General features: G+C 37.2%; 1 protein-coding gene across 1 annotated transcript in view; it reads right to left on the bottom strand.

The window, feature by feature from the left end:
* MPDZ (multiple PDZ domain crumbs cell polarity complex component) overlaps nt 1-24120 on the bottom strand; it is a gene marked incomplete at both ends in the record, with an annotated part of 95301 nt that overhangs the window by 57618 nt on the left and 13563 nt on the right. Inside the window, 12 exons of the mRNA XM_079548269.1 lie at nt 3058-3240; nt 4184-4351; nt 5096-5242; nt 6957-7036; nt 9023-9112; nt 10592-10787; nt 12154-12242; nt 14235-14349; nt 19187-19390; nt 20426-20554; nt 22600-22813; nt 23955-24094. Of these exons, the coding sequence (XP_079404395.1) occupies nt 3058-3240; nt 4184-4351; nt 5096-5242; nt 6957-7036; nt 9023-9112; nt 10592-10787; nt 12154-12242; nt 14235-14349; nt 19187-19390; nt 20426-20554; nt 22600-22813; nt 23955-24094 (1755 nt within the window). The remainder of the gene's footprint in view (nt 1-3057; nt 3241-4183; nt 4352-5095; nt 5243-6956; nt 7037-9022; nt 9113-10591; nt 10788-12153; nt 12243-14234; nt 14350-19186; nt 19391-20425; nt 20555-22599; nt 22814-23954; nt 24095-24120) is intronic.

Genomic DNA, 24120 nt, shown 5'->3' with positions numbered 1-24120 from the left:
AATGCTTTATAAGTTGATATACAAGTAGATATTATGTTTGAACACTTGAACACTGATAGATTCATCTACACTTTAAAGACTATCTCTAATGCAATGTGAGATGACATTGCACATCATATTTTTTGAAAAACCAAACAAGAAAAATTTCCATTGTTTTTCTTTTCTGATTCTTACACCCCTCAAGTTCTTCCTGGGGTAAAGAATGTAAACTTTCCCAAAGGACTGTCGTTGTATAAAACATGATAAATATATGAGCATAAATATAGCCCTGATTAAAGTCAACATTCATTGAAAATTTATTAAAAATATGTGATGGATAAAGCAAAAAATAAACAGAAGCCTTACTGCTAATTTAGCTTATTGTTCACATTATTAGATGGAAACAGAACTTTCACTGACAAACTGAAATGAAAGATGAAACCTCATCTCACAGGTGAGAACACAGGATAAATCACAGCTATTATAAATAGACAAAAAACGAAGGTAAATATGTTTCAGAAAACCATAGAGTCCTGTATGATATAATAAAACTCAAACATGCAAAATATGTACAACTTAAGGTATATCCAACAACCTTTAAAAAGCACAATGCTTTAAATAACCACACAGGCAATGACAGTTTGTGCCTATACTTCAGAAGAGACTGAAGCAAAAGCATGTTTTGCTTTGTGCTGATACACATTCCAAATACTCAAGCTCAGCTATGGAGTCTCGCTGCAGAGCATTAAGAATAACACACTAAACCATAACCTCCATATACTTAGATACGTGACAATTCCTACATAATTCAAATTAAGAAAACTCCCGTTCTTCACATTTACCTGCATGCAAATGCAAAATATTGATGAGGCATAGTTTAAGCTATGTTTAAACTATAGTTTTCTAAGGAGTGCACCATAGGAATAACTTCTACCTACTAGTGATCTCACATTGTGCTTTTCATCAATTACGAGACCCAGCAGAGACCTGTTAGAACATAAAACACCCTGGCAAAAGCCTACCCTGGCCAGAAGAAAAGTTACTTAACTCTGCTGAGAAATTAAAAAATATTCACAGTGACAATGGAAACAGAGGTGAGACATTTGTTGGAACCTGACCAGATGCAAACAGGAGACAGACATGCAGCTGTTCTGATACAGGGATATAAGAATCACAGCTTGAGATGACTGGGAATTTTGAAGTCAAACACAAAATTAATGAGGACACCTAGGCACATCCTAGATAGACAGCAGCTAAGCGTGGGATTTCAGAATTACAGTCCTATATTTTAGTAAATCCTGCTTTAAGCATTTAAGTCCTTTATTGGATCTTACTCTAAGCAAGGGCACCCTCACTGCAGATGCAAAATTCATGGCAAGATGCCTGAATATTCTAAGACATCATCACAACTGAAGCACATCAGAGGGTCAACTTTCTCAAGATACTAGTATTTTACTCATTTATTTTTCAGGATAAATCACTACCATTTGAACCTGTAAAATCACAAAGTCATACACTGGTTTGGGTTGGAAGGAACTCTTAAAAACCACCTAGTTCTATTCCCCAGCAGGGACTTTTTCCACTGGAAAAATGGACACTTCAGTTGCCCAAAGACTCATCAAATCTGACTTTTTACATTTGCAGTGATGAAGTATCCACAACTTCTTTAGTCAACCTGTTCCAGAGTCATAGCACTCTCATGAAAAATTTCTTCCCTTACAGTCAATCTAGTTCCACCTTCTTTCACACTGAAACAGTAGACACTTTCAGTGTATATCCTGCTAAAAAGTCTCTGTATTGTGGTGAAGCCACAATAAAGATTCACCAGAGACTGTGAAGAAGCCAGGAAGACTTAGCTATGTTGGTGTTCTGTGCATTTCCTACACATGGGGATTAAGACCTCTTTTTCTTAGGGAGCTGCCTGTCCTGCTCTCCTTTATCCCTCAGGGCAGTTCATTTCCCAGGGCTCCTATATACTGATTTTTTAGACAGATGGAAGTTCACTCCTAAAATTCAAGGTCTTCATTTTACTCTTCACCTGGCCTGTATCTCTCAGGATCATGAATTCCACAAGGGCATGATCGCTGCAGCCCAAGCAGCCACCTATCCTCACCACTTTATTTCATCTGCATCGGTAAGCTTCAGGTCTAGTAGTGCTGCTCCTCTGATGGGGCCATATATCACTTTGCTTAAGAAGCTATCCGAGAGTCTCCTAGACTGCTCAACAGCTGGCTGTACTGCTTTTCCAGCAGATATCAGAGTGACCAAGGTACTATAGCAGGATCAGAGCCTGCAAGCATAATGCCTCCTGCAGCTGATTAACTATGCTTCATCAGCGGACTCCACTTGATCAAGCAGTGTGCAGCAAACTCCAACTATGCAGTCTCCTTGTTTGGATTTGCCCCTAATATTTATTCACAGCTTCTCAACAAGCTCATATCTGTTCTTCAAAGACAACTCTGTGCAGTCAATCCATTTTTAACACAGAGGGCAAAACCCCCAACTCTCTTTCTTTCCTTGCCTATCTTGAACAGTTTATAGCCATTGAAAACAATGCTGCCATCGTGTGACCCACTCCACCAACTTCCAGTGATCACGATTAGATGATAGCTTTCTAACTGCACAGCAGCTTCAAATTCCTCCTGCTCTTCACCTATACTACATGCATTGGTATGGAGGCACTTCATCTGCACTACTGACTGTTTCCTTTTTTTTCCTAACTCATTTGAGTCACTTTACACATTACTCTGCTGATTCCTAATTCCTCAGCAGCCCCTGGCAACTCCCTGTTACTCAAAACTCTCATTATTTTTCAAATTCAAAGCTCTCCTTATAACTTTGGCCAGCTTGTTGGAAAAGTTTTTCCAGACTTAGTCAGATGAACTCCATCATTAGTTGTAATACAATAAAAGAAATAAGCAGTGTAGCTAGTAAGATGCTTCCCAGTAGGGACAGCAATTTAGCTTTACTGTATTGATTTCCATTAACATTTACCACTAAAACACTTGTTTACATCATACTGTGAGACGCAAATAATATATTTTGTTTCATACTCAAAGAAAAAGGTATAAAAGTTACCTGGTAGTCCAATATGCTAAATCCAAGTCCCGTGCTTCCTTTCTCCAGCTCAGTATGCTGTACTTCTGCTTCCCACATTGTGAAAGAAGAGTTCTGCATTTCTTCTATACTCTGAGCTGTAGAAGTTTCCAAAGCTGTTTCTTCTGTGTTCGAAGAGCCAGTGAATTCAAGATCTATATGAGCCTGTTAAAATACAGTGAACATTACACAACTGTGAACTTGCTGAAAACATTCACAGAGAAAGAAGAAGATAACTTTTCTCAAAACAATGAGAAAGTGCAAACATTCTGCAGAGTAAGAAAACAAGCCTGATTATGTCTAGTACAGAATTAATACTTTTGAAACAAATTATCGATGCTGCAAATATATGACAGGACTCCCCGGTAAAATTATTTACAAAATGGAATTTCTGTCAAATAAATTCAGAAAATCTTGTTAGTATATACGGGCTCAAATACAAAGAAAATATCTGTTATTAAATGATATGCCTATAAACAGGCTTCAACCAAAACGTAGTAGCACTGAGTGAGAACATTTGCAAAAAAAAAAGGACATACACGGAAACACATGTACATACATACACACATGTATGTACATCTTCCTTTGATTTCATAACAAAGCTCTGCAAAAACCAACTGAATGTTTCGACTTGTCCAGAAGTCAGAATTTCTGCCTTTCCTTCACATCAGTTTTGTTGTTTTGTTATACTGAAAGCTGTTTCTACATGTTTATCACATCAAATTGTGTAGAGCTTTTAACTTATGAGTGACAGAAGCTTGCCAGCCATGAAGTGCACATTCATTTCTACTCAACACAACCCAGAACTTGTGTTGATTTCAAAACCAGATGAAATATAATCAGGCTCTAAAAAAGCCCATCTGTAGAAAGAAATCCAAGTAACCTGGGTAGATAGCTCTGTGTCCTTAATGGCTTCTGCACATGGCCTACCAGTATGTACATCTTCTGGCTGACCAAACATACAGTTTGCTTTTTTCTATTTATTTGGTTCCAAGACCTAAAATATTAAAGAGGTATTTCTAATCTTATAAAAGACCTCCTCATGCTTTTCTTCAAGGAAACAGTTCTTCTCTTAGGATTTTTTTTTATTATTATTTTTTTTAAATACCTTTTCTGCAAGCTGAACCTCAGATAGACTTAGACTCTCCAGTACTTCTGTGTGACTGACAGAGGGAGCCACTGGCCGGCAGCACACCATTGTCACCTTAATTGGCAGTTCTTTCAAGATATTGACTACATCCTTGTGGTTTTCTCCAAGCAAAGAGATCTCATTCACCTCAAGAAATGAAGAATGCACAGTGTTTAGTAGAAGTACAGTGAACAAACATGAAAAAAACAGAAATACATAAACCGATGACCTGATTATTTTAAAATTATTCATACACATTTTTTACAAAAAGCTCAAATGGACATTTTCAGCCCTCAGCGTCTACTCAGTTTGGAGTTCAGAACAAGCCACCAAGACACATTTTGAGCTGGAGAGGCTTATAAATTGTGGGATGCCATCTTACAAACACCACATACTCTGTCACTTCATAGAACCTGAGTAAAGCATGTAACATACACACATGAAAACAAACAACACTAGCTGACTTGCATGAAAACAGGCATGAAAACTTGCACGAAAACATACGGATCATGTTGATTTCTCCCAGTCACGCAATGCAAACTCATATCTTCATTCTAAGAAAATAATTTAGAAAAGGAAACAAACCACTGTTTTACTCTCTTCACTGTAAAGGGATATTTCTAGTAAGCTTAAATGTTTTTGCTAGATATTCTCCTTTCTTGGCCTTCAGTTTAATCTGAAAAAAAATCAGCTGTGAGCTGAGATATACAACTAAGCACATGTAAAATAAAATGCATAAGAACATGTGAAGTAGCTGCTGAAACAACTCTGGTTATGGCTGGTACGAAGCGTAAATGTGCTACATTCCCAAACTTGTAACCAGTGAGAAGCAAATAATTTCTCAAAAATCCTACTAAAAGCAGACCAAGAAAAAGTAGAATTTTTTCTTACTTCCAGAAGCTCATCACCACTAAACAGTTTGCCACTTCGTCCAACTGGCCCCTCCGGTAAGACTGATCTAATGAAATGATGTCCTACTGTAGCTTCAAGGCTTATTCCTAGTCCACTGCTTTCACTGAATTTGCTAACCACAGCAACCTAAGAGATTAAAAAAAAGAAAAGGTTGCTTTGGACAAATTTGCAGCTATATCCATAACTTTCAGATGCCATTTACATACAGGGAAATCATTACTTCAGAAAAGAGAAACTAGAAATATTGCAATTTTTAATGCAGACTTTTAGTCTGCAAGAACATGTATGCTTCTTAGCTTAGGTCTTTCAACAACACTGTTGAAAAACAGTAGCAACAGATTGAAAGAAAGAATCCAAATTAAACTTTCCAATACAATAAAAGCACTGAGAGGGCAAAAAAAATCCACAAGATTAAAACTGAAATCTATAGGCCACATTCAGTGAAGTTTATGCAGTCACAAGCTACAGACTACTGTGGTAAGCAAACTATCATTATACATTCACAGAGTGTAATCCAGGAATCATGACAAATAAAAACCTGTTTGGCATAAAATAACTATATTGCCTAATGTGTGGATAAGAAGTGAGCACCACAGACCCATTCTTTAACCTGCCTTTATGTGGTGACTTAGATTCTGAGGCAAAAATTAGAAGAAAAAAACAAAAGAATACAAATTGAAAGAGAGTCCAATTCAATGTGATTCATGAAAAACAGAAAGAGGCTCTGCATACTCAAATTTGCATTTATATAATAATAGGAAAAACGCTTGGATCAAATGAGAGTCCTGCAGTAAAAACTGCAGCTTTAATCACATACATTACTTCAGCACACGCAAGTGTATGCAACAACAAAGTATCTAATTGTACATATTTTTGCAGAGACTACTTCAAAATTATATGCTGACGTGATTAAGTTCTAAACTCAGATACTGTGTTCCAGCTGTACGTGCAACAAATATCCTAGGCATTATTTATATCAGTATACTGAACAATTCATTCACAATGAAGAACTGGCTAGGAGATTTCAAGATCTAGTTTGAATTTTGGCTGATCAAGGAAGCACTGAAATTTACCTCCAATACTGCTTTTTGTCTAATACACATTACCCTCACGAAGGCAGGAAATGTGTGAAACAATATCCATTGTAACCTAAGATACTTGTGATTATTTGTCTTAGTTTCAGCTGGGGCAGAATTGTTTTCTTCAGTGTCTGATACGATGCTATCTTTTGGTTCTAGGAGAAAAACAATGTTGATAACACACCAATGCTTATAATTTGCTAAGCAGCATTGTACAGAGCCAAGGCCATGCTGAGGAAACAGCCAAAGGAGCTGGAAGGGAACAGAATTAGGACTGCTGACTTAATCTGGTCAAAGGGGTATTCCGTACCACATGATTTCATGCAGAAGGAGTTTTGAAGGGAGTGGGAATTCATCTCTCTTCTGCTGCTTTGGGGCTAGCTGGGCATTGGTCAGAGAGTGTGAGCAATTGCTTGCATATCATTTGTTATATACATTTATATAATTGCCACAATTATTATCCTTTTCCTTTTCTCTATCTTAGCAAATAGTTTATTTTTCTCAATCCATGAGTTCTACTTTGCTTTTTCAGATATCTCCCACATTATACTGGGAAGGGGGTAGAGGGGTACAACTGTGTGGTGCTCAGTCACCTGTTAAACCAAAACATTACTTTACTAACATCACTATAGAAAAATATATATATATATGGAAAATAAAAGCATCTTTACAGATTAAGGGACATGTGTATAATATTTTTAAAAGGAATACATTATACACATATTAACAAGGACAGTTAATAACAATTACAGTTTACATACCACTATTTCATAATTTGACCCCATTATCCTCTGCCATTTTGCCTTCATAGCTGCTTCTTCTGTAGCACTCAGCTGGAAATCTATAAGTTATATTTCAGATTACTAAGACAAAAACTAAAATGTTCTGTTTATTTCAATCACTGCTAAGGCAGATAGATAAAGCACCATGCAAGACTGCACAATCAATCCATGATGCCAGCACTCTCCTAAATATCACTAAAATCTTGACATGCTTTGTTTCATTGAGTTTAGGCTTGCCAGAGGGAAAACTTGCAGAACTGTGGCAAATAATTTGCAACATGCACAACTTGCAACATCCCAGCCCCCAAAACTGAATGTAATTTGAAAGATGAAGTTCAACCAAAACATTTGTCTTAAATGGCTGGGAAGAAAGGAAACATTTAAATTAACCCCAGTGTTCAGAAAGACAAGCAGACACAAAGTAAATGAAAGTTACACACATGCCTCAAACATCTGTTCAGTCAGACTTTATGTGGGCTGATCAGACCCATTCAGTGGGATGGCTGAAATATTTACAGACATGATGCTAAATCCTGTTCCTTTTGGACAAATCCTATGTTTTATACAGAGTAACCAAGGAAGAAGTTTTCAAATAAAATCTGTTATTTTCAGAAGTGTAAGCATGACTGTTAAAGATCTTTTAAACATGTAGGCCTTAGAGTGCAGTGAAAGAAGATGTGGCAGCTTTTATTATTATTTTTTTCATTACATTCACTTAGGACCACCCATATGAAAATAAGTAACTAGCTAAGTATTCACTAAAGAGCAACAATGAAATCACTACTGGAATGGAAGGAGGAGAGAAGAATCACCATGCTACCAAAAATACAGTGACAGGCTAAACAGAACAATGCAGCAGCTCTTAAACTGAATGAAAGTTTATCTGCAAACTGAAAAAACAGGGAAATTATTTTCTCCTGCTTATTTTTTCCTCATTCAAACTGCTTATATTCTACAGCAGGAAATAAGCAAAGAAACAGACAAACAAGAGCCAGTATTTAGATTAAGCAGTACAGTAGATTTAATGGAACTCTACACACTCACGGTCCTCAGCCCATGCTGTGCTTACAGTCAAGCAGTCAAACTCTTTAGGGCTGAATGCTCACCGGAAACAAAGACTAGAATCTTCATTAAAAGATTAAGGTCTGAAGTCACAGTGACTTTCCATAAGAATTTGAAGTGATTAACAGCCTCAGTGTCATAAATCTAAACAGAGCTCAGGAATATTAATAAAAATAAAGCCAGCTGCAAAGGTGCTACGTATGACAGTACTTCCTCCAAAGCAGAGACCTTGAAGTATCTAAGATAAGGCCTTAAAAACAAATTCTTCAGCTACCTAGAAAAATGGAAAGCAGAAGTTGTAGGAAGATACACAAAAAATATCTACTAAAAAAAAATCATATGGGTGGATGTTTTTCAGCTTCTCTCAAAGTTCTGGATACAAGAAAATGTTAGAAAGTACATCACAGCTGTCTCAATCTGAAAAACATATGCCCCCAAGTGAAATGCAGCAAAGTGCCTTAACTGTGAAAAGAAAGTAGCACTACAAAATAAGAACTTCCACAAAAGGTATGGGAAAAAGCTTATCAGTACTTCAGAACTGACTGAATTTAAATGCTATCACTGAACATAGATTGAAATGAATACAAGCTTGGGACTCTGTGAGATGCAAACTTAACAGAAGAGGATAAAGTCTCCAAAAGGCATTTTAGGGAATAAGTGAAAAAGATGAATGAAGAAGTTCAAGTAGAAACGTACAAATAGACTAAAACAAGAGATAAATATGTAGCAAAAGCAGAATGTTTCAGGTGACAATTTTTGATAAATGTCATTGTTTTCAGACATATGTAGTAGCAGTTGTCAAAGCATTGGACTTACGGCACTCAAGAGCACACAAGCAGTACACATTTTCATGTGTGGTTAATTTCTAGATGTACACGCTCAGTTTCATAGCATGCATGCCAAAAAGACACACAAAACACTGGGTCTTAATATAAGTATAGTCAAGTGCATTTTTACACAACAAAATACCAAACACTGGGAACCTGTTTCTTGCTCTTTTATGTCCTCTTTGATGTTTACTGCACTGCCACTGCACGGCTGCGATGGAGATCCCTGCTCTGTTTCACTGTTATCTGGAAAAAGAAGAGAAGGAATTCTGAGCTATTTTATGCATTCATCACTTTCATCACTTCTGGGCATGAAGGGCCCAGAAGGAACACTGTATTTTAAAGGTATGTTATCTTTTGTTCATCTTTTGCCTTCTCTTTGTGTCCCTTTCTATCACTCCTATCACCTTATGTAGTTTTTTGTTTGTTTCTCTCCTTTCTCTCATGAAGCACAGGAAGCTGATACTGAAAAATTAAAATGGTATAGACTTGAGGAATGTAATACTTCACAGCTGACGATGTTCTCACTTTTAAAAAATCTCTCCTGCTATAGAATTCTGTTAGGTATGCTGCTGTCTGTCAGCTGTCTTGAACAACTTCTGGACTGGAGAAACAGCACTTTCTAAGCATTTCCTCTCTAATTTCTCCTAAAGGTAGGAATGAGCAGATGCCATACAGAGAATACATTAATAGATCTTTCAAAACCTTATGCAAGTTGTGTATTATGCTTCAGATTATGAGTTGTAGTATATGTCTACTGATATCATCCCCCAGCGTAAGCAGCTGAAAAGAATCCATTTATCATCCAGCCTCCATGTAGATACTCTATTCAAACACATGGACTTTCATGATCTGGCACCTGTACTTCAAGATACGCACAGTGTAAGATTAAGCTTCACAAATTACATCTCATCATGAGCAAAAATAGTATTTGCCATGCCTTCTGATCTTTGTACACAAACATAATTAATGACCTATCAGATTATTAATAACTTTTAAGTATAAGCCACTCCTGTCATAACTAAGATTCTTACACAGACATGGAAGAGTAAAAGGAAACATGACTCATTTTTCCCAATGTGGAGAGTATCTCTGCTTTCTTTCCAACACTGCTACCACCTTTTCACATGAATAAAACACTACCTTCCTACTTACTATTCAAAGATTTACAGGATCTAAGCCTTAAAGAACTTCAGCTTATAGCGAAGTGCAGAGCTTTCAATATTTACTCTGAAAATGTAACAAATAATATCACTGTTTCTAAAAGATTAATGAATCTGCAACAGATCAAATTTTCACTCATTTAGAGCACCAGGAACAGCAACTGAGTGCAGCGTCTGATGCACAGACTCGGATGTGAATGATCGAAATTGTTTATTACAAGTTCTCATATCACTTCTCTACCTTCACAAGTTTTCCTTTTCTAGCTTTCCCATCCACCCCTACAACTTTCCCATCCACCTTTACATATCAACAGAGCATTCTACAAAACACTCTTCAACCGTTCACACGGGCACTTATCCTATCAGACCCGTGAGACGTTCTTTCTTCTCCTAGAGGTGTCCTTGGTTCTCATGCTGTTCATCTTGCTCCACAGCTTCTGCTCTGGACAGTTTTTCTTGTCTTCCCACAACCAAGAATTAATTTAGTCAACTTTATTCCCAGTTTGTAATTAAGAAGAAAAATATTCCAAGCCACATTTAAAGTAAAGCCAATTTTAATTACCTTTGGCTGTGCTACTGTCCACTGTTTGTAACATTAAGTCCCTTTCAACAGCAGAATTGAAGTCCTCCTGGGGTTGAATACAATTTTCCTGCTTAAGCCCTCTTCTGACCAAAGTGAGCTGAACTGTTTGTCCGGTGTGTCGCAAAACATCAACTGCTTGTTGGTTAGTAAAACCCTGAAGATTTGTTCCATCCACCTGCAGAATTAAATAGCTTATTAGCAGAAAGATATGAAGTGTCCAGAGTAAAGCAATACTTTCAGTGCTCAGCATCAGAATACAAAGCAAGCAGAACAAAAACCTGCAAGACATAACAAAGGTTCAATACACTAACCACTTTCACTTGAACGCTCATTAGCTAGCTACATTAGCTAGCTACGAGTCAACACTATAGCAAAGAGGGGAGAAGTATTCTGGGTGCCCGTCACAACAAGGCCATGAAGAGCTGAAAAGAGTCAGGAAGCACTGTTCAAGGTGCCCCATACAGCCTGCCTGATTACTCCAACACCCCCACCTTCAAGTAGGAACTACTTGGGGGAAAAAAAAGTTTTATGAACAAATAAGTAATACATAAACAAAACAAATAGAGCCATGGTCAGGACAACTAGCTAGAGTGGGGTAAGGAGGAACACAGTCATTCACTGTAACAGGAAGAAGTACAGAGCACAGCTCTAGGCTCAAATAATCTCAGACACAGGGAAGTCTGCTTCTGAACACAATGAAGTTTAATTTCCCTATCAAGCACTGTACCAGCTGCCCAGTTGTTATTTATAGTCCAGTATTTTAATGACTACAGTTTTAGATATTTTACCTCATAAATTCAGTTTTGTTTTCTGAATACTCCAGAGTTGCTCAATTTCATCCCACTGTCCCCAGCATACACAACTTTTTGTTCTTCTTACTGTAAAATCAAATCTCACACTTCCAAACCAGTAATTTCTGAACTACCTTCCAGGAGCATAACAACTCCTTACTCCAGTAACTGTTTGGGACTATCTGACATATACACTCCATTATTATAACTGCTCCTGAAAAAAGAACAGTTCCACTTTCACCTTTAATCATTTTCTTGCTTTTCTGAACTACTTCCAACTCTGGCATCCTTCTAGATGTTAGGTAATGAAAAATAACCTGTGACTATTTAATGTTCCCTACATCTAAGTAAACCACATTTTTCCCCTTCTCTATCTGCAAGTCCAGATGTAAGGTATGAAAATATTTTTTCAGAAAGTCAAAATTCCTAATAACATTTTAATAACATACGTTAAAAATCATTTTGAAAATAGTTCCATAATTTGTATCAAACTTTGAAACTCTGCCTTTATGAACCAGTTTCAATGGTCCTACTGATAAGTGCACAGGAGCAGATTTCCTTAAGAAATTAAGTTACATGTGAGTTACATGTAGCATAATCAGAAAGCTAATGTAATTAAAGGCTCAGTTAAAAAGGACTGACCACTTCAGTGACAATCTTAAATGTTTTAAGCAAGTATTTTACAAGCGTGTTTTAACAACTCATATAAGAATAGAGCTTTGCAAGCTTTTCATCTCTTTGCTTACTTACAACTATAATTTGATCTCCCACATGGATTCTGCCATCTTGTTCAACAGCGCTGCCTTTTGTAATGCTTTTCACAAAGATGCCAGAAGGCTCTGGTATGAAAAAACAGAGCAATTTACGTTAACTAATAAATCAAAGAAACAGTTTAAATAATGTACATAATTACCACTAATATCATCAGCGAAGAGAGACAAGTAAGAAATTACAATCTACAAGTAAGATAAGCAAAAAAAAAATCAAGAACGTACATGTTTTAAATAAAACATATATAATATTATTTTTCTAAAAGATGAGTCTCATATGCTTGCATTGGACGTGATTTTACTCAAGATTTTGCAACTCCAAATTCCCACTGGTTTCAACGAAAATAAAAAACAAACAAACAAACAAACAAACAAACAAAAAAAAAGCATCTATTTTTCTGTTTTTCTTGGCTAGATTTAAAATTGAAAAGCAGAAAATTTGGTTTGGGTACACTAATCTGGTGAAATCTGTATTTTCTGTATGCTCAGTATGCTTAAAAAATTGTGTGCTTGGGGAAAATAAATGCAGAATGTTACAAACAAGGACTAAAATGTTTGCTCGAACCAGCTTTCCAGTAAAGCACTATTTGATCCAATTAAAAAAAAAAAAAAAAAAAAAAAAAAAAAAAAAAAAAAAAAGATGAGAGAACAGCAGAAAAAAATCCAAACCTCAAAATAAATCCAGCTTAGACAATTAATCACTTTGAATCAGAAAAAAAAGTTAGATACACAAAGTAACTATGGAAAGTCTAATAAAAAAAAAAAAAATCCCAACAGCAATTTTGAAAAAAAGAATCAGTTTCAGAAAAAAAACACAGAAGAATGCAGAATAACTTCATCTCAGTGAAGAGAGAATATCTAGACATCCTACATGGATGACTGCAGTATTATATACAAAATAACATTAGCATGAACTGGTACGAAATCATGGTCACAGCCCTGTAAAAGGGTTTTAACAGCTGTCAAGATATACCAGTGCCTTCAAAGACCAAAAGACTTGTCTTATCTAACCTCAGTATGACAAAATTTAGCAAAGAGGAGGGTCAGATTTCTGGTTTGCTCTAATTACTACACTCAACTTACGAAAACAAGTATATTTAAATTATGAGAATGACAATTGTTTTCTGGTTTTTATTAGTTTTTTTCCTAGGTTTTGAGAATATTTAAATGGCTCATCTTCCTAGTTTCCAAGTATTTTTATATCCTGTAACAACTGCATAGTAAGATGTTATTTGTCAGGTTAAAGAAAGATTCAAGTAGAGTCCTCATTGTCCAGCAGTTTTATTGCTGATTTATTTGTCAGATGAAATTGTTCTTTACCTAATTGTTATGTCATAAAATTAAGGATGCTCAATTAGCACCTAAGGCATGAAGATACTGTAATGCAGTCACACATAGCATAATAATTTAAAATCCATTCAGCGAAAGCATGCTGTGACATCTATCACACGTTCTATGATTTTATTTGCCTTTTGAAGGTTTTACTGGAAGATACTAAAGAGCATACTTAAATCAACCGTGACTATTCTAACTTACAGAACAGTCTAAATTGCTTCAGCTTCTCAAAGACAGTTAATTATGCCAATAATATGCAATGTATCTACCCATAAGGTTTCCTAACATGTATACGAGTAAGAGTCATAAGCACAGTATTTTGAGAAGGTTTAAGGAATATTTGAAAACTGTGCCTTCTTAACTGCATTTTATTTGCCATATCCTTCTAGGGAGGCACCAGAGAGTTCTGAATCATTATTCTGAAAATTGTAATTGAAATTACATAGAAAAAATACACAACTGTACATGAACACTGATGCACTTACTTCTTCACAGGACAAATTTGGGAACCAATGAGTAAGTTAACCTAAATCTGTAACAATCCAAGGGATCAACAAACTCTGAGTATAGTCAGAGGTCACTGAAAAGAATTTTTGATCTGCTAGTTAATATTATACATGCTGCTTAAAAATATATATATATATAGTAACACTTCCTGAAACTCATCAGAATGTTAATGTGTTAGCTTGTCTTTAAAACTGAAAATCTGTAGGAATCTATAATTACCTGATGTTTTGTCTCCAATGTAACCAGCAATAGTTATTCCTAATCCTTGGATATTTTTAGTGAGTTCCACATTAAACTTCTCTCCTTCTTCACAACTATCAACAGAAGCGTCTGTCTAGTAAGAAAAATATTAAGAAAGCATGCAATATTAAACATAGACGTGAAGGGAAAAAAAAAAGGTACAAACTTTATTTTTGCTCATAAAAACAGAGAAGTTCAGCATAGGTAACATGTTTAACCATAAAGCAACACAAATCATGCCTTCTCCAACTCTTGCCTCTAGGATATTACTCTTCAGGCTACAAAATCATTTGATGAGTAAAAATGACTAGAATTTTAAAAACTGAACAACAAACCTCTTCTACACTAAGTTACAGAAACTGTTTTTAAATACCATATGATGTAGCTTACAGATTTTCTGGAACTTCCTAAAAATCAATCTTAGACTCTCATCTTAAAAATACATTCTTCTCCTATTTGTATAAATTCCTGTTCAATAGCTACAACTATTTTTTCCTATGCATACAAGTTTAAAACAGAATTAAAGCTATTTAACTGAGGCAATTATTTTTCTTGTTCTTTGGAAGACTTAAAAAAATTTTTTTAGACAGTAGCAATTGAAGTTCCACTTAGCTAAATAATGACAACCTCCACTAAGACCTACTGCATCCCTCCAGACGTCCACAACAAAGAATATCATGGCAAAGAATTCATTTACTTTTTGTTAATAAAAGTATCCATTACAGGAGAATGTATATTAAATTCACATTTCAGTAGTAATGCTTTAATATTAACAGAAAAAAAATACAATTTAAAAATCTTAATCTCAACATTGAAAAACACTTTTTTTCAGAAATTTCTGTCTTTCAGCTGTCTGAAGTGTGTATTTACTATCCACTTCCATAGCTGACAAGTGTCAGTGCACGGCTACGTGTTTATACAGACATTAGTACTTACGAATAGCTATTTCAAATATATGTGTAAGTACAGTAAAAATCTATAATGAACCCACTGTACTCCTATTTCATGTTGCCTCTTGCATGGTAAGACAGGCTGTCCTGCTTCTCTCTTCCTTCCCACCCCTCACCCCTCCAAAAAGAAAAAGACACTTCAGGAGAGCTATGATACTATTTGCTAAAAGAGAATCTGATTTCTGATTTCAGCTATTTATCTGAAAAACTCCATCTAAAAACACAATCAGAGGAAAAATAACATTCTAGTGCTTTAACTACCCTTTACAGTTTTGGAAGAACAATATGCTCTCACAAGAGCATCATGCAGACTTAGGCCACTATGTTTTTGTAAGGAAGCAGACAAACCAAGAAAAGGTGTTTCATCATCACCTTCACTTCACTGACGTTTAATACCCAGATTCAATTTGCTGAGGCTTGCAGCATCATTGAGTGTTCCCTCCTCCAAGAAGCCTCTGTGCAGGCAAAAGCAGTTTTAAAACAGTCTGCTCCTGACAGGAATGGTGTACTAGGTAATAAAAGCAGAGGAAATGAAGGAGGCAAACAAATGAGGCCTCTTGGAGGCTTACAGCTTTTTTTTCAGTATATCAAATTCTACATATCCTGCAACTGGCCTCATTCTGTAACCACAGAAAAGCAAATGCTCAAGAAATATATACAGATGAATTATAAAATTCAGCTTCCTTTCTCAAATTGTCACTTTACAGATCACTAATAGGTCATATATTATTCATTTTATCTACAGGAAAGCCATGGTCTAATGCCTCAGTGCTTCAGAGACAGCAGCAGAGACATCACTCTCTCCTCTCAAGAGACTCCAGAATGACTGAAAGTGTGCATGTTAAGATTAACTATCCTAGTTAACCTTATACTCATCCAGACTGTTGTGGTTATATCTGTTTTTTTCCACAGATCCCATTACAACAAACAGAATGTAAAAAAATGGCAGTTATGTAAGGATTTATTAATGAAGGCTTTCTAATTTTGATGTATCTGAAAAGCAATTTGTAGCTAGCGAGAATATATCTAAAGAACAACAGGAAAAAGTAAAATGGAAAATTCTTTTCAAAGCATAAATTTTATCTATATGTAGGCTCAGAAGCACCTTTTTGTCTCATATATTCCACATATTCACATTAAATTGTATCTGATTATAATTACATATAATTATGTGACAAAACATTAAGGGCTTTAAACTAGATTTGAAGCAGGAAGAGGATAAAACCCAGCTGTTGAGAGATGAGCCTACAGGCTGGAGCTGTGTGTGAGACCAGTACAGCAGCTGAAGTCCACCTACAATGCTGGTGATAACCTATCAGATGGCATGCCACAATCAGAAGGGCTGCATTCTAGTGAGATGCTTCAGTCTAATACACAAGGCACTGGATACAACGAAGCACGTTCGAAATGCTTCTACACCAGTGAATGCAAGGTAAGGAACAGTTAAGAAGAGAGAGAAGCCTTGGGTCAGTCCAGAGCTATGATGTCACTGCTGTAAGTGAAATCTAGTGAGAAAAGTCCTGTGACTGGTGTGCTCTGAACAATCACAGGCTTCTCTGAAGAGACAGGCAGAGGAGAAGAAGCAGAGTGGTGCTGCCATATGTAATGCAGGGGCTGGACTGTATAGAGCTGTCAGCTAGTGACTAAATACAGTCAAGAGCCTTTGGTAATGACTTTTTCAAGTCAAATATTAATTTCATAGATATCTTTTCACAAATAATTGAAGTACCTGGTAAGGACTAAGAGACAAGCAAATAAAAACGATATTGCTGTGAGAATCCTCTACAGACCACCCAGGCAGGAAGGTAATACTGATGAATTTCTTCTAAGAAACTAAGAGAGCCCTCTGCCCTTGTCCTTGTGGAGGGCTTCAATTTGATAGACATTAACTGGGACACCACACATCTTATACAAGCAAGTCCAGGAGATTTCTAAAACACCTTTCTAGTACAGGTACTAAGGGAGCCAGTGAGGAAAGGTGCCCTCCTAGATTTGTTGCTTGTGAACACAGAAGACCTCACTGCTGGCTATCTTGACCAAGTGACCATGATGTAGTCAAATTTAAATTTTTTGGTGATAGGAGGAAAACTGCCACAAAAACTTCAACCCCAGACTTGTGGAGAGCAGATTCCAGACTGCTCTGGGAACTAGTTAGGAAGCTGGGATATTCATTTTGAAGGCACTGGAGCCCATCAGTGCTGGTCACTTTTTAAGTACCACCTCCTGAGAGCTAAGAAATAGGCAATTCCAAAACATCAGAAGTTAAGGAGGCAGGGCAGAAAGCCTGAAACAGGGGGCTTCTTCTAGAGCTTAGGCAGAAAGTGTACGGCCACATGAGAAGACTACAGAGATGCTGTTTGCCTTTGCAGGGAGAAAATTTGTGCAGATAAAGCTCAGTTTGAGTTGAAGCTGGCCAATACTGTAGTGGACAATACAAAGGGGGTTTTAAAATATGTTAACAACAAAAGGAGGAGCAGAGAGAACATTGGTTCATTTCTTGATGAGAATTGTCACCTTAAAAAAGGGAGAGATGAAGATGAAGCACAGATATTTGATGCCTTCTCTGCCTCTGTAACACCGATAGTGGGCTCTGGGACCACAGAGGCCCCATTTTGGAGGACTGTGACCGTGGTAACAATCAACTCCCAGACCATTTTGAATCGGATGCATATAAATCCACGGAGCCCAATGGGATTCATACCAGGATTCCCAGAGAGCAGACCAAATATCATCACAAGACCTCTCTCAATTATTTTTCACTGGTCTTGGGAAACGGAAGAGGTTGAGTGGAAGTGGCAAACACTGTTCCAGTTTTCAAGAACGGCAAGAAAGAAGACCCCAGTAACTACAAGCCTGTCACTTCAGTGCCTGGTGAAATTATGGAGAAAATTATGCTGGGAGTTACTGAAGAACACCCAAATGACAACGTGGTCATTGGTCACAACCAACACAGTTTCATGAGGGGAAGGCTCTGTTTAACTAACTTAATTTCCTTTTATGACAAGCTGACCAAGGGAAGCCAGTTGGTATCTTTTTGGATTTCAGTAAAGCTTTTGATACTGTTTCTCACAGTATTCTACTGAACAAAATGCCCAGCACATAGCTAGCCAAAAACCTAATGTGGTGAGTGAGCAACTGGCTGAGAGGTTGGGCCCAAAGAATTATAGTAAAGAGAGTTACATCAGGCTGGCATCCAGTCTCTAGCAGGGTTCCCCAGTGCTCCATTTAAAGGCCAATTCTCTTTAACATCTTCATAAATGACTTTGAGGTAGGACTAAAAGGTGCTTTTATCAAGTTTGCTGATGATACTATTCTGACTGTCACCTCCCTCTCCACCCCTTTTTTAATGCAGCCCTAAACACAGTTGGCCTTCCGTGCTGTAAGCGCACACTGCTGGCTCATGTCCAGCTCCTCGTCTACCAGGACACCAAGTCCTTCTCCACAGCGCTGCTCTCAAGATCTCCTGGTTTCTTCTCCTGGTTTGCAAAAATACCTGGAATTGCCCCAACCCAAGTGCAGCACCTTCTACTTGGCCTTGTTGAACCTCATCAGGTTCTCATGTGCCCACTTCTCCAGCCTGTCAACTGATGATATGGAAATAAAAATGATTCTGAAGAGAAAAATTATAAGTGAACTGTGATATGTTACAGAAACAGCATGCTCTGAAGAAAAAATAACACAGATACTTTCCAAAGTATTACTGCAAAATCACAAGCAAGTCCAAGGGTTAATTAATCCAGAAGTTATTCAGGTTATATCTTTATTTCCAACCCTGCATCTTGGAAAGATTTAAGCATGCAGTTCCTTGCAACGTGGACTGATGACATTTAAAATCTCCCAGAGAGTAAGATAAAAACGCTGCTACTGAGAATAAAAATGCTGACTTTTGAGAACATAAGCATGAGAGACATTCAAATAGAAGTTAAAATAAAATTATGTTTGAAGTATAGGTATGCTACAAGTATATTTACTGTTGCTTACTTGTTTCTCTGGTGTCGGGATGGGTACTGGAGTACCTGGTGGGACTGCTGGTGGAGGTGGTTCCTCAACAGGACCTCTTGCAATTACCAGTTTCACTCGATTTCCACACTGCCTCAGAACTTGTGCCACCTGTTCACTGCTCATTCCAGTCAAGTCAGTATCACCAATCTTCAAAATGTGGTCTCCGCTACATAATCTCCCATGCTGGATGGGAAAAATAAACAGAGAAGTAACCACCCTGCAATTTCTCCCATAAATAATAAAATTAGGGAATGACTACACAGCTCTAGTAACCTGTAACACATATGAACTAGAGACTATTTGAATACCAAATCAACATCCTCATAGCATGGTAGAAGACAAGTGTGTTACCTAACGGCACACTAATTTTGCTAGATATTTCTCAAGAAATATCTTGGACATTCTTTATTTACACAGTCACCTAAGCACGAAAAAAATGCACATAGTTATGACTACCACCTGCTAATATGTTACAGTTGTTTAGAGAATTCCAGATTTCATTTCCAAACACAGCATAAAAAAGTATACTCAGCATTATGCTTCTATTTAAAAAACAGCTCTCAGAATTAAGCAAAACTTAAAATACACTTCTCTCTTAGTGTGACTCAGTTAGTTGTACTGTTTCACACTTCTATTTATTTAGGTTTATTCTCCTATTTAAATAATAACAATGTTCATAAGAATTTAGCCCATAGGAAAGTATTAAAGTGTCTCTAAATGAATTTGTCTGTTTGCTCAGAGTCGAGCTCAAAATGGGTTCTGATGACCACTTTCACATAGGTAGCTACACAGCCTGTGTTCTAAAGCAGACCTATGAAGGCTGACGCTTGCACTAACTTTAAGAAAGCCTACCAGAGAGATGTATAATCACCATTCTTTCTACCTGCATGGGCAGAGGGGGCAAAATGATTACTGCCTTCTTGAATTACAACTCGTATATTCATAATGAAAGAATTAGAGGTCTAAATGCATCAGTACCAAACCTACAGCAGATGTAAAAAAGCTATGTGGAGACTACTTCAACTTTTATATTCAAACACACAGATTCCCAGCACCAAATAAACCTTTACTAAGGAAAAGATTCACCATATACTCTCCTTCCTACACTTCAAAGTAAAAAGCTAGCACTAGTTAGTATGAGTGTAAAAGTAAAGAGAAACTTCACACTGTACTGATGAATCACTGTGAATGATAAATAGAAAGGTTGGTTGAATTTACCTGATCAGCTACCCCTCCTGGGAGGATGGTCTTAACAATCACTCCTGTTGACTTTCCACCAACTATCCCAAATCCCAAACCTGAGCCATCATTCACCAGCTCTATGGTCTCCACATGCTGCCAGTGCACCTCAAAGAAAAAAACATTAAATTTGCAAACGATAAAAATAAGGATTTATATATTAACACTTATAAATATTTTCTCTTATTCCTCAAGTATGGTTTCAAACAAAGAAAGGTAGGAGGAAGGGTAGTCAACAGAACCAAAAGTTCAGTTCAGTTGGAAGGGACCTACAAAGCAAAAGTTAAAACATATTAATGTGGGCATTATCCACTGTGTCATAAACACTAATGATCACAAGGAATCAAGTATCTTGCTAAGAAGTTTGCCCCAGTGTTTGACCACTTCCACAGTAAAGAATTGTTTCTAATGTCCAATGTGAACATCCCACAGCATAGCTTTGTGCCTTGGCCACACATCCTGTCATCAGTTAAGTGGGCTGTCATCAGTTAAGAAGGTCTAGCCACTCCTGAAAATGATTGCTGAAAGAATTTATGCAACTATCTATGACTGTCCACCTCCTTGTCGGTGAGAAAATAATACTGCTGCTTCTAGGAAACCTCAGAGAATTGGAAAACAAAACCTTCAAATATGTGCACATTCACACTGGCACACGAAACACATCAGAAAGTATAAACCCCATTCAAACACTAAGACTAAATGCAGCAGTAGAAATTGCAAGTAATGTATTAACAGAATTTCTCCCTGTGCAGTGAACAAAGCTTTCTGAGCTGTCTGCAGCATTGCACGGAAATGACTCTGACTGTAGGCTTCATTTTGCAGCAGAAGTATAACTGCTCTGAAAGACAAATGGTAGTTCACACAGTACAGTACTGAACAGATGACTGGAACGTTCATGGTATTGTTTTGTTCAAGAAAAAAAATCACATCATTAACCCATCTAAAATTTAAAACCAGAGCTGGTGTTCGATCAGGAAGGACCTCAAAAATAAAGTGTTATTTTGGAATAAATCAAGATACTGCAAATATAAGCCACATGATACTTCTTGGTATCCACAGCCTTAACATAAACCAAAGACAACAAAACGAATCCCAAACAAAAAAGGAGGGCTTCAAGAAAAAACTACTTTTCAGAAGCAATTGAAAACTAAGGGAAATGACTAGAAATGACTAGAAAAAACATGCATAAGAAAAAAAATGAATGAGCTAGGGCATGTTTTAAAGGAACATTTTTCAAAAAGACGTTTGGGAAATACAGAGGTAATCACAAAAAGAAAGAAGTACACAACAAAAATACTGCAAGAAAGCAGGCCTATCCTGTGCATTGACAGGAAAGGGTTATCTGATCTGCAATATTTCTGCACACATAAGGAAACAATAAGGCAAGGCTTCTGAAATTCTGTTACCAAATGTTTTATGTTAGTAGTTAAAATACACTAAAATAGTTGATAGAACGTTCCATATACCTCTAGTTACAGACTACCCTGAAGAAGACTCTCAGATAAATGAACAGTGAGATCCAAAGATACAACCCTGGGGGAAAGCAAAAACGTATCAGCCATTACACGAGGAAAATACTAGGAAGAGAGAAGCATAGCATTACTGTTCTTCTGATTTATCTTCTCTTCATCTAGATGTGTAAAAGCTTTCAAAAGCAGAAGAGCTGACTTCTGTGCGTCCTAAAGTGTGCCCCTACCTACAGCATTTTGATGGCTTCCTCTATTGCTTTATTTGAGACCTACTCTTATAAGAGAACAAAGGAGCAGAGAAGTATCCACTGAGCTGGTTGTGCGGATTAGTATGCAGTTCCACAGAAATTTATTTTTGCCCACAAAAGGGAAAAAGAGCTCTTGTTCACTGCTATGTTAAAACAGAACTTTATACAGGAATGTAAATCTGCTGTATTTGCAGTGTTGAAGATACAGTTTGGAAGATGGAAGGAGTATGGCCAACATTGAGATCCCCACAGGAAGGCTAAGCATTTTCTACTCTTTGCATGGGACAAAGTGCAACAAAGATACCTGGAAGAAAAATCTGCAGATGAAAAAATATACATGCAAGTTACAATAAAAAATCCCCAAATATTAGATGATCTAAGCAATACACACCCAGAAGTGAATACACAGGGGGGAATACACCTGGGTTATACTCACCGGGTTGGAATGGGCTGAAACTGTGCTAGCAGCAGATGGAGACCGAGAAACTACAGGACTGATGAGCTGAGGAAAATTGCCTCTGGCCACAACTAGCTGGACATTATCTTTTGCTTTCTGTAGGATGCTGATAGCCTGTTGATGTGTAATTGTCTGATCAAGGGCTTGTCCATTAATAGCAAGGATTTGATCTGCTTCCTTCAGCTTTCCATCTCTGTCACATATGCATCAACAAGGAAGGGGGGTGACAAACCAACCAAACAAGAAAAATCAAAAAAGTGTTGCCACAGCAATTATAATATTTTGACAGTTTTCCAGTACTTTCAATATCCTCTTCTCTATTTCAACTACTTTTTAATCTTTCCCTGCAGTTCTGCTGAAAGGAGCTGATGCAGCACCCTGGTGATTGCTTCCTTTGAAGCTAATCCTTCTGCCACTCTCCCCTGGCTCCTACCCCCTAGCTACCTTTCTTATCCCTGTACCTCCATCCGAGACTAAGCATATTAGATCTCAAGTCACTCCCAACCACTGCCTGGGAACTTATGTATATTCCCAACTTTGAGCCTCCTGCCTAACAGACCAACTGCTCTACTTTGTTCAGTGCACCCATTCTGAATATTCATCAAACCATTGACTGGAACACATTTCCATCAAGATGTTATGGTACCTAGTTTTGTTTCATACAAACAAACAAAAAAAAAAAAAAAAAAAAAAAAAGGAGGGGAAGGAGGTGCACAGAGAAAAACCGGAAAAAAAAAATCATAAAATAGATCCCTTTTAAGAGAGAAAAAAAGGCATGAATAAATTATACAATAATTCTTCACTTTCTGACAAAGGAAGCACTACTGTAAAACTACATACCAAGCCCTTCCCTAGACCCACTTCAAATGAACTGTATAAAGACTACACAGACAAGTTGTCCTCTGCCTCGTTCACTGCTTCTATTTGTTTCACAACACAGTGTCCCAAGCAGGGACACTGGCCACGTCTTCAGCATCCTAAAGTGGCAGTGCTTTACAAAACAAAGGGCAGTACTGCGCATAAGAATCCATATTACACCAGCTTCTATATTACAAGTAGTCAACAACATTCACAAAAAAACGCTATTTGGCTTTAACATATAATATTTTACTTGTGAACATGAACTATTTGCCAGAGGGCTCTGAAATATTTATTACTACCAGGACCTTTCTGATCTTTCTGAACATGACTGTAAGAATTGTAATAGTGAGTAATGCTAGGCTGCATGGCTCAGGGTGCCAAGTGAAGCACATGCTCATACCACAAATATATAAACTCAATTGTAGTGTGACATTAACACCTGGCACAGTACAATATTTCAGTTGTCATCTTACCTATGTGCCACACTTCCCTCCTGGATTTCTTGCACAAATATTCCTAATTCTCCTCTGTTTTCACTCTTGAGCCCCACAACACTGAAGCCCAGGCCACCACTCAAAGGCTTAATAAGCTCAATTGTCTCAACAGGACGACCCTGTTAAGCAGAAGAAAAAAAAGGGT

This window comes from Tetrao urogallus, assembly GCF_951394365.1.
Source record: "Tetrao urogallus genome assembly, chromosome: Z".
In the NCBI taxonomy this organism is placed as follows: domain Eukaryota; kingdom Metazoa; phylum Chordata; class Aves; order Galliformes; family Phasianidae; genus Tetrao; species Tetrao urogallus.
This window is presented reverse-complemented; position numbering and strand designations above follow the sequence as displayed.